The sequence below is a fragment of the Crocodylus siamensis genome, chromosome 3, assembly GCF_052110815.1.
Source record: "Crocodylus siamensis isolate JL-2025a chromosome 3, ASM5211081v1, whole genome shotgun sequence".
Classification (NCBI taxonomy): domain Eukaryota; kingdom Metazoa; phylum Chordata; order Crocodylia; family Crocodylidae; genus Crocodylus; species Crocodylus siamensis.
Window position 1 is genome coordinate 141,588,947 of NC_143397.1, and position 16,632 is coordinate 141,605,578.

At 45.3% G+C, this 16,632-nt stretch overlaps 1 protein-coding gene across 1 annotated transcript; it reads left to right on the top strand.

Annotated features, from left to right (window-relative positions):
* Positions 1 to 318: 318 nt before the first annotated feature.
* Positions 319 to 2,885, top strand: LOC149868917 (tubulin beta-2 chain). Its single transcript, XM_090039362.1, has 4 exons — positions 319 to 455; positions 768 to 876; positions 1,202 to 1,312; positions 1,582 to 2,885. Exons 1-4 carry the CDS (start codon positions 399 to 401, stop codon positions 2,640 to 2,642), a joined length of 1,338 nt encoding a protein of 445 aa, XP_089895488.1. The 5' UTR covers positions 319 to 398; the 3' UTR covers positions 2,643 to 2,885.
* Positions 2,886 to 16,632: the final 13,747 nt, after the last annotated feature.

The following is a 16,632-nucleotide window of genomic DNA, read 5'->3' on the forward strand; positions in this document are numbered from 1 at the left end:
TCGTCCTCGGAGCACCTGTGCCAGGGTCGGCCCCGGCAGTGCGCCCTGCCCCCGCCCCTGCAGCAGGGCGAGGCCGGGCGGGGGCGCTGCTGCCGCAAAGACACAAAGCGGGGGGGCAGGTGCACGCGCGCAGGGCCTCTAGGCCCCGGGTCCCAGACAATGCCGCAGCTCGGCCCCGCCCCCGCGGCGCACCCATTGGCTCCGCCGTGCCGCCCCGCATTACCTCACCCGCCGCCCATTGGCGGAGCGGGCCGGCGGGGGCGGGGCCGGAGGGCGCCTATATAAGGCGCGATCCGGGGCGCGGCGCCAGCAGCTGCCGGGCAAGGTTGGGCTTGAGCTTGGTGTGGCGCGGGGTTGGGTCTGTGCGGGTGCGCGGAGCAGCAGCAGCAGCAGCCGCCATGCGGGAGATCGTGCACATCCAGGCTGGCCAGTGCGGCAACCAGATCGGCGCCAAGGTAAGCGGCCCCGGCCCAGCGGCTTCTCCCTGCGGTGCAGCCCGGCTCCCGCGGCTTCTGCGCCCCGGGGGATCTGCGCTGCTCGCCACGCCCCCTCCCCAAACTGGGCCGGGGTGCAGCTGCTCTTCCTCTGCCCCTTGGCTGCGTCCTCGCTGCCATCGCCTCCGGGGAAATGCTCCCCCCCAGCTGCCCTGTAGGGCTGATCCCAGAGAGATGAAGCCACTGCTGGGAGCTGGGCATGGCCACGGTGGGGGTGTGGCAGCCCCCTCCACCCCGGCTAACTGCCCTCCCTGCTCCCCCCTTGTGTTCCAGTTCTGGGAGGTGATTAGTGATGAGCACGGCATTGACCCCACCGGTAGCTACCATGGGGACAGTGACCTGCAGCTAGAGAGGATCAACGTGTACTACAATGAAGCCACAGGTAACTATTGCCAATTGCTGCCTCTTTTATTTTTTTTGGCATTCTCTGATAGGAAGGGTATGGCCAGGCTCATTCCAGCTGGGGAGGCCACTGGTGAAAAGCTCCATCCAGGAGCTGTTAAACCCTTGGCAGAGCCTCTGTGCCTGCTTTGTATTCAGGTCCATGCTTCATTTGAGGCTGTTCATTCAGTGTGCTGGTCCCTTGCTTGTCTGCACAGCACTAGTCACGTGCTCTCTCACTAGTGAATTGGCTTGGGAGCACAGCAACTCTCTTGTTAAATAGCTGCTGACTCTGGGTCTAACGCCAGCTTTTGTTCTTCCCACAGGTAACAAGTTCGTGCCCCGTGCAATCCTTGTTGACTTGGAGCCTGGCACAATGGACTCAGTCAGATCTGGACCTTTTGGGCAAATCTTCAGACCTGACAACTTTGTCTTTGGTATGTAACTGCCCCTTCTCTAGCGTTGAAATAGCCTCAGATGTGCTGTGTGCGCAAAACTCCTAAGATAACAGCGAGGCTAGACAGAGGCTTGTGGGCTACAAGCCTTGCTTATTTAGCATGGGGGCTGGGGGGAAGATGGTCCTAGTGCCTGTCTATGGGATCACAGCCTCAACTATAATAACATGCCATGCCTAATGGAGCAGGAGAAATTTAATTTCTTTGCTGTAGCCTGAGTTAAAGTAGCATCTTTCCACTGTGCCTTCTAGGTCAGAGTGGTGCCGGAAACAACTGGGCAAAGGGCCACTACACAGAAGGAGCTGAGCTGGTGGACTCCGTCCTGGATGTGGTGAGGAAGGAGTCGGAAAGCTGCGATTGCCTGCAGGGCTTCCAGTTGACTCACTCGCTGGGTGGTGGCACGGGCTCGGGGATGGGCACGCTCCTCATCAGCAAGATCAGGGAGGAGTACCCGGACCGCATCATGAACACCTTCAGTGTCATGCCCTCACCCAAGGTGTCCGACACAGTAGTGGAGCCCTACAACGCCACCCTGTCTGTCCACCAGTTGGTGGAGAACACGGATGAAACCTACTGCATTGACAATGAGGCCCTGTATGACATTTGCTTCCGCACGCTGAAACTCACGACCCCCACCTACGGGGACCTCAACCACTTGGTGTCGGCCACCATGAGCGGCGTGACAACCTGTCTGCGGTTCCCCGGCCAGCTGAACGCTGACCTGCGCAAGCTGGCTGTCAACATGGTACCTTTCCCCCGCCTGCACTTCTTCATGCCGGGGTTTGCCCCGCTGACGAGCCGTGGCAGCCAGCAGTACCGTGCCCTGACGGTGCCGGAGCTGACGCAGCAGATGTTCGATTCTAAGAACATGATGGCGGCCTGTGACCCGCGGCACGGCCGCTACCTGACGGTGGCCGCCATCTTCCGGGGCCGCATGTCCATGAAGGAGGTGGATGAGCAGATGCTCAATGTCCAGAACAAGAACAGCAGCTACTTTGTTGAGTGGATCCCCAACAATGTCAAGACGGCTGTCTGCGACATCCCCCCGCGAGGCCTCAAGATGTCTGCCACCTTCATCGGGAACAGCACAGCCATTCAGGAGCTGTTCAAGAGGATCTCGGAGCAGTTCACAGCCATGTTCCGGCGTAAGGCCTTCTTGCACTGGTACACGGGCGAGGGCATGGATGAGATGGAGTTCACGGAGGCCGAGAGCAACATGAATGACCTGGTCTCCGAATACCAGCAATACCAAGATGCCACTGCTGATGAGCAAGGTGAATTTGAAGAGGAAGGCGAGGAGGATGAGGCTTAACTTCAGAGGGTTAGGAGAAAATTTTAGTAAAATCAGGCAAGTGTTCTGAACAAAATCCGTTCACAGTTGTGCTGGAGCATGTTGTGTTTTTTTTTTTTATTATTATACTTTGGTGCTCTCCACTGTTGCCTCTGCCAGCAGATTTGTAACCTTGACTGTCACTGTAACAGTAGTTGCAAAAATACTTCAGAGTCTGTTTAAATGGTGAACTTCACAAAATATAAAAGGCATTTGTGTTGTAAATTGTCTTCTGACTTGTTTGTGTCTCCTTTCTCCCCTGTCCCCAGCCCCCTCTCGCATCTTTAAAAATAGCAAAGCTGGAAACTGGTGTCCTACCTGCACACTTGAATTAAAATGTTTCATCACTTTTTCACCAAAACTTCTTGGGCTACATACCATAGGGCAAGTTACTGGATCCCTTAAACAGGTTTGACTATCCTGATGATTATCAAATTGCTTATGGAAATCATGAGTCTAAAAATGTTGAGACTTATACTTCTATAGGCTGCACCAACTAATCTATTGTTGCTGAAAGCAGTTTTCTATCAGACAGAAGTAAGACCCATTTGCTCAATAATTTCCTATTCCCCATAAATAGGACTTGCAGGACAATGAGGTTAGCTACGTGGTATTGTATTCCAGTTTCCAAAACTGATTGGAAGGGATGGTTTCAGACTTCATTCTGCCACTTACTTGTTACAGCATATTAGGAAAATGAGGCACGGGGGAGGGGGGGCATAGAGGGGAAACTGCGTTAATGTTTTCTATCAGGGATGTATGAAGTAGCCCAGTTTATCTGAGACAAAGAAATGCACAAATCTAGAACTCGTGGTTCTAAAATTATACCCTTTATTAGACCAACTGAGAAATTGCAAAAAAAAAACCTTTTTCTGCAAAATTTTGGGGCTCATGTACCCTTCATCAGGCTATGATAAAAAGTCCCCATAATGTAGAAAATGAGGACTTTTTTTACCATATTGAACTTTCCCTGAGCCTGATGAAGGTTGCATGAGCCTGAAAGCTTGCAGAAAAAGATGATCTTTTTGCGATTGCTCAGTTGGTCTAATAAAAAGTATCATTTTTGGAACCAGAAGGTCTAGATCTTTTGCATTGATATCTCTATAGCTGTGGCTGAGAAGATAACTATGTACCAGAACTGCCCCATAGGCAGATAATTCCTTCTAGCAAACACTAGCCAAAATTAGCTTCTTGGCTGCTTGCACAGAGTAAGAGGAATGTCCTTTCAGACAAACTTGTCCAAACTAGGCTGAACTGCTTTTTTCCTTCTACCCCAGCCCCCCACCTGCCTTCCTCACTACATCTTGGATAAAAAAAAAGTGGTTTCTTATCCAACTTCTATATATGCATCATTGCTTTTTGGCTTTTAACTTTCTTAGTGCTCACAGCAAGAAATCCAGCTTGATTTGGACATAAGAGCAGGGTTGTGGGATCTCCTGGGTAATCCCCCTGCAGGTAAGGGATGTATGAGAGATGGTGGGAATTGTGTGTTCTGGTATTTCTTGGGGCGGGGGGGTTGGTTTTGGGAGGTGGGGGTAGAGGGCAAGGCAGGTAACTCTTTGTGTGCAACCTCTCACTGTTAGAGGTAATATCTCTAATAAAATACTTGAGGGCTGTGTCTAGCAGACCTTTTCTGGGTGGAGGATATTTTTAATTGAGTCTAGTGAGCCTGGGGGGAGTGGGGAGCAGAAGAGAGGGCAAGGTAACTGCAGACTCTGCACTCTGCCCTTGTAGCCTATGTTACAATCATCAGTTGGGAGCTTCTGCCCGTGCCCCCCCAGTGTTGCAAGCAAAAAGATGCATGAAAGAGTCTGACCTGGAATGCCTCTGTTTCTCTTGCTCCAAATAGAACTTGGCTTCGGTGAAAACCTTACTCAGAATCACATGGCTCTTACTAATAATGTAATTACTGAAACACTCGCATTAACTTGTTTAACAACAGTACTTGAGGGCTTACGATCCACTTCCCAGGGTCAGTTGTAGCTGGGCTGCAAGTAGGTGAGACATAGGCAAAATGCCTGGTCAATGCTTGCAGGAGGCTTTGCAGTGCTGCAAGATGGTTGCTATAACCTAGTATGCACAGGCAAGTTCATATGACCTTTTCCTGAGTATGCAGCTCCTGGAGTTCAGCGTCCCTGAATTATAGTGCTTTAAAGCAGCATTCATGGAGGCAACCCCTCCAGAACTTGTGAACTGGGTGGCACCCTATTTAAAAAAATCATTTGCTTGTTGCAGTGCTTACCTCACTGGCTTTTGTTTTTAATTTAATGAAATTAGCCAAACTAGTCCAATCAGGTTTGAGCAGAGCTCAATCCTTCAGATGTGTGGTAGTGGTATCACCAACAAGTATCCTACTGCCCAGACCTGAGGCTTGCAAGCTCCAGGCTGAAGTTCAGAAGCCACCTAGTCTTGCTTGCCCCTAGCCAAAAGGCTATAGGAGGAAGCTAGACAGCCCAGGAACAATTCCCCATCACCATAAATTGTGTAGGTAAGACCCTTCCATTGAGAAGGTGGAGTTGAAGGTAGAGACCTGTCCATGGCACTGCAGGCAAGCCCCCTTGCTAGTCAACTATACCAAGTCATTCAAGGCTGGGAAGGGGCCTTTCAGGTAGGTAAAACTGCCTAGGCCATAACTATCACCATGGTATCCCCTCTGCCTCCTTGCGGAGGAGCCAGACAGTAGGGGCAGGAGAGTGGCCAGACACGGAGAACCTAAACACCCTTCAAAGGATCTCGTGACAACCTGGTTATGAACTGCTGCTCTAAACAACAACTTGAGAACCTTGAGTCTCCTGGTGTCAAGCAGTAATATCTATGTTGTAGAAAGTGTCTTCTGACATGCAAGGAATAGCAAAGCTGGCACTAACTACCTTGCCTGCAGACTTGAATGGAAATGGCCAATGAAACTAGTCTTTGCTGACTACAGGGTATCAAGTTGCTTGCAACAATTCAAGGATGGAGCAAGCCTGACTGGCTTGCTGCCGTTGTAGGCCTTAGCTTTGATATATTGTTTGAAGTGTGGGGAGGGGTCAGAGGGCATCTGGTAACAATTTGTTTATATACCTGTGGAGTCTTGTATTCCTTCAAAGCAGCTCCTACTGCATGCCACCACAACATCATTATGATTAAGCATTAAACATATTAAGTTTGTTTTAGTAACTCAGTTACACTGTGCTCTGCCCTTGGGCCTTTTAAAAAAACAAAACAAAAAAGCTGATTGTTAAAGTAACTTTTTCTTTGAACTGTTTCACTGGGCTGCACACGAAACTGTTTGCTTCCATCTACTTTGGTCTTGGTAGGAACTAATTTTGCTGTTCCACATCTTCCCTTACCTTACAATCTTCCCTTGCAGAAGTTATTACAAGGCTAAGTAGCAAATGGCAGTCAGTGATGCATCAATCCCTCCCTCCTAGTTTGTAAGTTCAAAGTTCTCCATAATCTAAGGGCACAACACCCAACCTTTTGTTGGGCAACCTTCTTGCTAACAAATATGAAAGTTGCCCAACCTATAAAAAGGTTATATCAGATTGCCCAGCCTAATCTGGGCAATCTGATATAAAGCAGAAGGGAAATTAGCTTGTCAAACACTGGGCCTTTCAGTGTTGCTCATTTGTTGGAAATCAGGGACAGCTTTCTGCCCCTCTGTTTCCCTTACAACCACGTGAGTGTTACATATCTGCTTTTGTGCAGACTAGAGTGTCTCACATTAATCTTAGTAGCTAGCTACACTCTATGTGTGTAAATAGGAAGGTATAATCTCTGAAATCTCACATCTGTGCAGGAGGTAAGCAAAATACTAGGGAACTCTAAGGGAGAAAAAAAATACTATCTTAGGCAAGGAGAGTGTGTCAAAAGCTGCTGTGAAAGGATGGGTCTAGTGTTGGGATTAGAAGACTGAATATCTGTGGGCTCATCTACGCATGCATTAATGTACCTCTTGTAATGCTTATTAAGTTTAGTATCTCCAATATGAGGTCTTAAATGTGCATTAGGTTGCACTAATGTGCAGTAGTGCATTTGCATGGGGGTTTTTTTTAGTGATGCTTAATGCACAGTAGACTTGCATCACATTAATGTCATGTTTTTTTACATGATGCTTTAATGCTCAGTAAATAGTTTACTGTGCATTAAAGCACATGTGTAGACATGCCCAGTGTATACCTAAGGCAATGATTTTTCAACCAAGGTGTCAGATCCTTTGAAGGGTGCAGAAGTATGAAGGTAAAGAAAGCTCAGGCTTGTCCCTGCCTACCTGATTTCCCTGCCCCCCTACTGCACATGTGCAAACACCTCTCTACTGCTAGGCTCCTCTGCAAGGAGATGAGCACTATAATATATAAATTAGTTTTTGAAAGAGGGCATCACTTAATTTGCAAAAAATATAATGGGATGCCACAAGTCCAGTGAGGAGTGCTTTGAGGCCAAAAGGATTGAGAGCCACTGACCTAAGGCTTTAGGATCTACCTGAGACAGGCTTCCCACACAGCACCTGGGACTGCCGGGGAGGGAGGCGGGCTGCCTATGCTGTATGCATGGCAGGGGTGGTGCTGGGCAGTCTCTGTAGTGGAAGAGCTGGGGGAAGGGGTGCCAGTGTGTGGCCTCCCTAACTATATGGAACTTGAACAGTCCTGGCTTAGGCATTTTATATGATGTAAGTCCTTCCTATCTAGCAGCATGTGTGGGGGGCCATGGAAACATTTCTGGTAAGAAATAAAGCACGTGGCTTTTGATAATGCATTGGCTGTGGTCTCAACAAGGCAGCCTACTAGCTGTTCTCCATAGCTGGATCTAGTGGAGTCTAAACTAGGGGTGTCGATTCCTCTCATGACACTTACCGTTTGAGGTGTGGTATCTTTTTAATTAAAGATACAGTTACTGATTCAGTCAACTTGGAGAAGAAAATGCTCATCTGTAGGTCCATTAATTTATAACACTATAGTTATGGGGGTATAGGCAAATTTAGGATGGTTGTGAGGCTTGGAGTAAAAAAGAAAGAGAGAGCAAGTATGGAAGCAGTGGAGTTTCCTGCCACTTTTCTTCTCCCGACTTGTCTCCACTCCTCCTGGCTCTCCCAGTAAGGTACAGCCACCTTCCTCTGAGGAGATCTGGACATGTTAAGGGCACTATGCTTATTCTTGGAAGAACAAGGTTCAGTGCTCTGCTCTGACAGAGTTTCTGTGTGGCCTGAGGCAAGACAGTAAGGGCTATTTTTTTCAGATATTTGGGAGCTTAATTCTTCAAAGGATCCGGGACCTTAAGTCTCCCTGTTTTTTAGTTTCCCATCTGTTAAAAGGGAATAATAATATTTCTCCTTCCTCATATATTAGCATTTGAGAGAGGCTCCTCTACTTGAGAAACCATCTCCATACATTCCTTGGATAGAGTCCTTCATAATCCAGCCCCTGTGGTGTGTTCCACTGAAATCAGGGCCATAGAGAATGGAGTAGCAATGTGATCTAGCAAGCGAGGCAAGGAACAGGGAAAGCAACATTTTCATGTCCCACCATCTTTTCCTCAGTGAGGTCTGAAGCTCAGTCTAGCCACTTATCTTCTGGTCATGTGTCAACAGGATTCAGGTGGTACGCATCCCTTGAGTACCCATTGTGCCTGAAAACTAGTCAGTGTGAGGTACTGAGCACTAGTGAGAGGCATGCCCTTCTGGTTTAATGGGCTGAAATGCTCGCTGCACAATACTCAGTAACCGATGAGAGGAGTTTGGAACTCAGAGGAAGATGTGGAAGGGTTTGTGCACCTTGGGGTTCCTGGTGGCATCCTGGAAAGAGAAGAAACCTTTTGCTATATGCATTACTACATTTCTTGGTCCTTTCCTTCTCCCACCTTACTAGAAAGTACATGGTTGGGACAAGCCGAGTTGCTATTTTCCTGTATGGCAACCTCCAGAAATGCAGTAAAGGATAATTCCATGAACTTAAACTTGGGGACCTTAATACAAACTTACTAACACTGCAGTTGGTAAACTCTGCTGTGATTAAGCTCATGCTGTCTCAGTTGCTAGGTTGCTCTCTCTAATGAGCCCTGGCTTTTTTTTTTTTGTTTGTTTGCCAGGAGATAAAACACTCCCTAGAGGAATTACGTGATTTTTTTTTTTTTCATTTGTATTTGATGCATAACTTTTTTCCCTCCAAGGACAACATATTACTGTCCTTCTGAATCTGAGGCTCATACATAGCTGGGGGACCTACTCACATTTTTACAGCTGGTCTTGGAACTGTGGACTATATTTTTTTTGCTCTGAGCTCACCCTGCACACTGAAGGCACTGATTTATCATTTAGAAATGCCACTGCCTTCCCCAAATATACCCTCTCTTTCCACTTTTCTACTGTTCTTTCTTAATATGTGCTTTGTTTTATAGGAGTCCATTATAATATGCTCTAGCTACAGCTGATCTCAGTTCAGCCAAATAAGGTAAGACCCATTTCTCCTTTGAAATGCTTCAGGATGTAGGATTTTTAAATTTAAGTATTAAGAGCTGGCCCTTGTATGATATTTTTCAGAGGTTTCTTACTGTGACAGAACTGCAGTATAAGACTCAGTTACAAATAAGCATCCTGCCATTTCACTTGCCATCTCTTCTGTATACAATCTTTGCGAAGGTGTGACTTGGGGCACCCATGGGCTCAATTGCTTTGGTCTTGAGCATCAGATATTTCCATTTTGGGTTCTTGGTTGCTCAGACAGCATACACAGCATGCTTTACTGAATTAATATTGAAAATAGGCCACAGCATAGGGCTAGGATAACACAGGAAGGAAGCTGTAGTGCATATTGGGAAAGGCAGGAAGCTGATGAAATGTTATGCTACAAAACATGAGTGGAGCTGTCTGAATGCTAATCTGAGCCCTAGCTGGAGCTGGGGAGAATGTATTATGTGAGGGTTTTGAAAGGCCCATCTCCCAGGGGGCAAGGAGTCAAGGGAAGTAGTGTACATGTACTGCTGTATCCTCAAGCAGTTTAACAAAAAAACTGACTTTTCACTGTGGCTTTTAATCTGTTTCAAAATATCTCACTCCCAGTAAATCCAATGCTAGAAAGAGCAAAAACTAGTGAAAATCATAAATTGCTGGGATGATGTAAATGGCTAAGAAGCGAAGATTTAAAGTTAGTCTGTTTTTGGTGCCCCCACCAAAAGCCATTGCATATGTGATTCTGAATTTTAGGAAAGTATAATCAAATTAATCCTGGTAGATTCTTGTGTCAATGCTTGACTTTTCAGCAGTAGCTAATCTTTTCCTAGCTTGCCTTAATTTCTCAAAATAACAATTTTTTATGATCTGATTGTTGGATTTAGGGTGTTTTTTTCACTTGGCTTCCTTGAGGAGCCAATGATATTTTTTTCCTTTGGCAAGAATTCATTTCTAATAATGATGATCAAAATGTTGATAATAGTCCAACTTGAGCAGGATCTGAAATCGCTTCTAGTGAGCAATGAAACAGCTGCTGTTCATGCTAAGATCCACACATTGAATGAAATTCAGACTTACTGGTCTGTTAAATGTTATTCCTCTGTCAATAGCACAAGCTCATTCTTATGATTTGTCTTGCAGTGAAAGGCAAGGATTTCTTAGGGTGGTATCTTTTATTGGACCAACTGCATAGCTGGGATAGAGTTAGGCAAGCTTTCAAATGTAAGACATTCTTCATCAGGTCCCATTTACAAGTCCCAGCTGGTGCTGGGGTCCCCTTGTGCTTAGCACTGTATACACATGAAGTAAGAACAAATCCCTGCCTGAAAAGTTTACAAGCTAACTCAGGCAGGCAGGAAAAGGGTGGGAAAGGCTATAAGCATGGGAGAGAAATTACTTGCCTAAAGTCCCAGAGCAGGCCAGTGATAAAATAAAACCAATTCCTCTTGAGTCCCAGTTCAGTGCCTTATCTATTGGATTGTGCATCCAGTTGTATCCATGCTCACTATAAGTATTTAAGTACTTAAATATTATAGTGTGAAAACATAGCAAACCATTTATTGTGGGAAATAAAGCAGGGGATCAAGTATTTGCAGAAGGATGAGAAAAGTAGAACTCAGATGAGAGTCTACTGCAGGGAGCCGCACAAGATTTTAATTGAGTGAGACACTAGGGCTAAGTACAGATGATCAAAAATCTGGAGGCTGAATTGATTCAATCTTCACAGATTAGTCTGGACTGCATAGATTGAACCAATAAGCAAGTGAACAGACATTCACTTTTGATTCTGGAAATGCAGCCACATGCCTGCAGTGGCCCAGGTCAGAAGCTGGGGGGCACTAGAGCATGCATCCCTGCTCAGCTGGAGCAGACAGCTTGGGCCCAGGCTAGCCAACACCCTGCAAGGAGAGGGAGCGGGGCTTGCAGAGGAGGTGTAACGCATCCTGGGATGCTTGGGAGACTGAGAGAGAATTTGAATCTGGAGGGGATCTGGGACAGAAATTCAATAAACTGATTTAACCTAAATCAGTGAATTCTGATACTACATCCATTCATAATTATCCTAAATCAGTTTCAGATGTTTTGCAACTGGTTTCTCTGCACAGAACTTCTGTTGTGTTACAGATTTGAACCAGATTCCAATCACTTATACCAGTTTATGTGTAATTTCTGTCCCTAGCCTAGATAACCTCCAACAAAAAATTGCCTCAGGGCAAATTACTTCCTCGCTCAACTCAAGGTGTAATTACTAATTAGGCTCTCTATTTGCAAACCTGCTGTAATTAGTAATGTTTAAAAGCTTCCTTGGAAAAAATAAATCTGCCTCCATAGCCAGAATAATTTTTAGGGCATGTTTAGAGAGAAATCCTGAAAAGCTTTTTGTTGTGTCTTGCAGTATCAATGCCTCGAGCCACTTCTGAGTTTGCCCCAATAGTTTGCAAGTAACAATTTGATTGTAAGATAAAGCCCCAACACTAAGAATGAGATCACTTCTGACCATCATGTGAATGTTCTAATTCAGCGGTTTTAAACCTTTTTTCATTTTTGGACCTCTAAAAATTTTTGAATGGAGGTGCAGACCCCTTTGAATTATAAGTGTGGATATTCACATACTTTTGATTGATCATAATCTGTGAACCTCCAAGGGCCCACAGACCATGTTGAAAGCCACTGTTCTAATTCATGCTTTGCTTTTGATGGCAGACCACATAATTGTTCCACTAGGAGGAGCAGCAGCATCTCATGTTAATGTTGGACCCTTACTAATATTTATACCAAATGAGTATTTCTACTGAATGATACTCCAACATGGTTACTCTTTGAGGCAATTTGTGGGACAATGATGTATGTATTTATTGTTGTTTTTACAGCAGCATCTAAAGGCTAGCTAAGAAATTAGGCCCCATTGTGTTTAGGCACTGTACAAATATAGAAAAATACAGTCTCTATCCCTTGTTGACTTAGGCAATAAGAGAGAGAGAGTAGTGAGGCTTTTGTTTCATTGTAAGAAAAGTAGAAAACAACTTAGGCTAATCTTCAAAGTTAAAAATCCAACCAAGTAGGATAAAAAGTGGTGTCACCCCATGCCCCTTTACCAATCCTGTGTGACATGCAGCAGTACAATCATCTATTTCTATGTGATAGTTAAGCACCAGACCCCATTACAGACCATCATAGAGCAATACCCCTTTTACGTACATAAGCTTCTTTGATTTCTCATCACTGTGCTGTCTGTTTCCCCACCTGTCTACACTGCGGGCTGTAATTATGAGGCAGAAATAGAATCTCCTTATGATGTGTTATTACTTGAAGTAAGAGTGCTCTTGCAATTCTCTCAGCTCCTTGCTGGTAGGAACTTCCTTATGTCTCCCCATAGCACATATTTCAGTTGATTAAGCTCCAGGTTCAGAGATGGGCTCAGAAAGCCTTCAGCCACTCGAAGAGTAGTAGCCATTTGTGAAAAGAGGGAAAGATAAAATGAATGGTCATCAATATTGTAATAGGAAAAGTATCAAGTGAGTTATTTAGTCTCTTCTCTTGTGTATGTGTGCTCAGGAGGATAAACCATAGCCAAACATTTGGTCTGATGCCCATGTTGCACCGGTTTTCTTATTTGCATATCTACAATTATTTTTTCAACCTATTGAAATAATTGCCCAAGTGAAAATATAGCTTGCATATATTTGCCCAAATAATTGCCCAAGTGAAAATGTAGCTTGCATTCCCTTCCTCCTTATATAGACACATGGAGAGGGACTGGTTGCCTAGGAAACAGCTGAAGGTGGAATTTGATTCAGTATGAGACCAGACTGAATGTCATAGTCTCAGGCAGGTTTTCAATGGAGAGAAGTGTGTGGGCACACCCATGAAATGTGTGGGCAGGGCACTGCGGCTCTGTAACATCCAAGAATGCTTGTGCAGTTATAGTAGATATGGGATGGGGACTAATCATTGCTATCTAAATAAAGTCTATAGCCAGGATTTTATATATGCATGTAAAAAGTTAGGCTCCTAAATCCATATTTAAAAAGTCTAAAAAGGCTTTGATATGGGTGCTGCTAGGTCCTTGGGTCACTAGAACAGTGGTGCTCAATTTTTTATCCTTGTAGGCCAGATGAGTGGCATGGGGCTAGTCTGTGTGCCAGGATGAAACCCCACATGATCTCAGCCAACCCCTGCATGGCCCAGATTGGGCCCTGTGTCAGCCCCTTGTGCTAGAATCTGGCCCTGTGCTACTCCCACTCATCCTCATGCATGAGGATTGGAGCCCACACCACCCCTGCTTGGCCCCTTACACTGGGATCAGGCCCCACATCACCTCCACCTGGCCCCATCCATAGGGATCAGGCCCCACACACTAGGCTTGGGATCCACACTTCCTTCCCTATGTCTCATATGCTGGGATTGGGCCCCACACCACTCTGTGTCCCCTCTAGCATGCAAAGCCATTCTGTCCAGCCTCTGGAGCTCCGCATGGGTCCAGGAACTTAGCAGTAGGAGAATGGCAAATATTTGCCTGCTGCCAAATTTTTGGACTTGTGCTGGATGACATGGTTCTGGATGCCGAGTCCACTTGCCCTAGAGAATTAGGCCAGTTATTAGGCATTTAAATGTGGACTTAAATTCAGAATCCCATTGTTTAAAGTCCAGGTTAGATCAAAGGGATTTAAGTAGACCTGAATTACCTAACACTATAATTTAGATTCTCAAGACTCCCACTCACCTGACCCTGAAGGGGTTTACAGACTGTCAACCTCTAGGGGCCTGTTATACGACAGTGGCTGTAGCAAGCCCCAGCAGTGAGTGGACCACTGAGGATGAACCTGGAACATCCTCACAGTGTTGCTTCTGGGTTTGGAGTCTGTCAGTGGACATGGGTAGACAAAGCATCCTTGAATACTTTGCTGTCAGGACTTGTCATCAATGTGATGTAGACAAGCCCCTAGCTTCTGTCATTAAAACACCTTAATTGCTTACAAAAGGACTCTTCTGCACATGACCAGAAATTCTCCTTTGTTGTCTAGCCCCTAACTCCTACTACAATTTGTAAATATTAGGAATCAGATACAGAGAGGTTGAGAAGACTGAATTGGCCAAGGTTTCAAAAGCAGATCTGGGAATATAATGCAGGTTGCCTGGCTCATGTTCTACCCACTGCAGCAAGTTGTCTCCTTAAAAAGTCTTTCACAAACAGCCTACTCTCATGGGACTGACATTCTTATCTTGACAAACTAGGTAAACACTTTACCCTCTAGCTGTAGCAGTAAATATACAGTTTGAATAGGTAGGTACCTATAGGTATTAAGTTCATCTGCCCATGGCTCAGCATTGTAGAAAATAGGTTCTATGTTCCAGAAAAGCCTGTTCTTGAATTGATGGAAAGATCTCTGTGCAATCATAATTCTGTGGGTGTGCCCCCACAAACAAAATCACACAAGTGGCAAAGGCAGATCTGAGAATATATACAGCTACAGTGAGAACCTGCCCCAGAGGCTCTTCAAACAGGGGTCAGCAACCAACAGCCCATGTGCTGAATCTGTGGCCTGCAAAGCCACTGAATCCAACCCACAGATATGGGGGGTTTGGTGATATTTGGCACTGGGGGCTTTACCTTCATTGCAGGCAGGTGGATTTGGTGACAGGAGACTCTTGCTCATGCCATAGCCCCACAGCAGTGAGAACCAGCAGCAACCAGATCCTAGAATTGGGTTATATTGGACCCAAGCCAGGCCATTCTGGCTTGCCATGGCAAAAAAGAGCCTATGGTAACCACTGTCCTACAACAGGGCTGTCCACCTTAACACACCACCACTGCCCCTTTCCCCTCCCCTGGTGCACAGCAGTGGGAGAGGGGGCTGCAGGGGCTTATGGACTGCATACTGGCCCCTTGTGGGCCTCCAGTTAGACAGTCCTTTCCTAGAAGACCTCTAGCTTTGTAGGAGGAAGTCTCAGTAGAGCAGTGGCCATTGTTGAAAATTTGGACCTCAGTGATTTGTCTATGGTCACAGTAAGCCAGTGAAAGAGATGGGGACAAAATTCAGAAGGGTTGACTCCTAGTTCTGCTCTCCACCCACTAAGCAATGTCCCATCCCTTGCAGGTGAACAGTAAGGTGACTCCTTGTATGTTTTTGTTTTCAACACATACAAAATGAATACATCTAGCATAATATGTAACCAATTGTGCTGTGCCTAACTGCTTCCATACTTGCCTCCACCTCCTGCTATGCTGTGTTACCAAGTTACTTATTAGCTTGCATGGGCCCAACTTGACAACTTTCTAGTTGTTACAATTGCAAAAGAATAGTTAATCCAGATACTGTAACTGGAAAACTACTGCAACATGAAGGTGTTGTAATAGCTCTCCTACCTTCCTGCCCTGTGCCTGCCTCCAGGTCTACTTTGAATCTGCAATGACTGCAAATCTGTTCCCAGTTTTTTAAACCAGTTATAGTTTCTGGAACATTCATTGTCAATTTAAATGAAAAATCATTCTGTATTTTGTACACAATAAATAAAGGGGAATATTCAGGGGAATATTTGGCCTATTCATTCAGGCTGTTTCAAACAAATCTGAGGGTGGTTATGCCATGTTTAAATCTCTCCGCAGTCTTGTATCATCAAATAACTTTAGTTCCATGGGGTGCAATGGGAGAGGGTAGAAAAAAGAGAGGTGAAATATCTAATATAGGAATGCTGGTTTGTGAGTGAGGAAGCTGAGAAGTGGAAATCTAATTGGCAGGAAGCTGGACAGTTTATGTTGTGCCTAAACAGAGCAGACCTAGCTAGAAAGGAAGCCATCCTAGTTCTGAACTGTTAGAGACTCCTCCTAGCAAAAAGCACTGTACAACACGCATACTGGTATAAATTCTTTTGCTAGCAATTTCCATGATGAAGACCTGGCCTGATGGGACTTGTGCAGGATGAAGGCTTTGCATCTGTGGTTTGACAGCATTGCCTGTAAAAGTGTTGCATTGCTGGAGAACAACAACTGCCTCTGCTGTCAAGCAAAAGCATCCTAATTTGTCCTGGACATATAAAGAGCTGACCTCTTCACCTTGAAAGCAGTAAATTGTGTCAACCCTGCATGAACTGGAAGCTATTTGAAGGTAGCAGTAAAATAGCATGCACTCTCATCTAGCACCTTCACTCCAATTTAGCACTGCTCTATGATGAAAAAAAATGCACTAGATCTAATGTTGTCACATCCAGGTCACTTGATCCTGCCCCCCTGTCTTCCCCCAAGTCACTTGTCCATGGAATGTGAGAATAATCTGTACTGAAAAATGGTGGGTTCTGGGTTTTAGAACAATATTTATATAATTTCTCATTTTAAAAAAGTTACCTGCTGCTGTAAATATTTTGAAAAAATCAAAAACTACCAAATGCTTTTCCTGTCTTAATTAGCATGGTGAAGCTAAACCACTAAAAATCAAAATGGGAAGGGGTGTGTGCTTTGTACAAATTATTATGAATGAATGTAATTTATCCAGGAAAACAATCTGTTGTTTGGGTGTTGAAGTCAGATGTTCTCAGAACAGTGGCCGG

Excerpts from the sequence above, each read along its gene's own strand:
- LOC149868917 (XM_090039362.1), top strand. The coding sequence starts at position 399 with ATGCGGGAGATCGTGCACATCCAGGCTGGCCAGTGCGGCAACCAGATC. Across the intron at positions 456-767 it reads GCAACCAGATCGGCGCCAAG|TTCTGGGAGGTGATTAGTGA; the intron begins GTAAGCGGCCCC and ends CTTGTGTTCCAG. Across the intron at positions 1,313-1,581 it reads ACCTGACAACTTTGTCTTTG|GTCAGAGTGGTGCCGGAAAC; the intron begins GTATGTAACTGC and ends TGTGCCTTCTAG.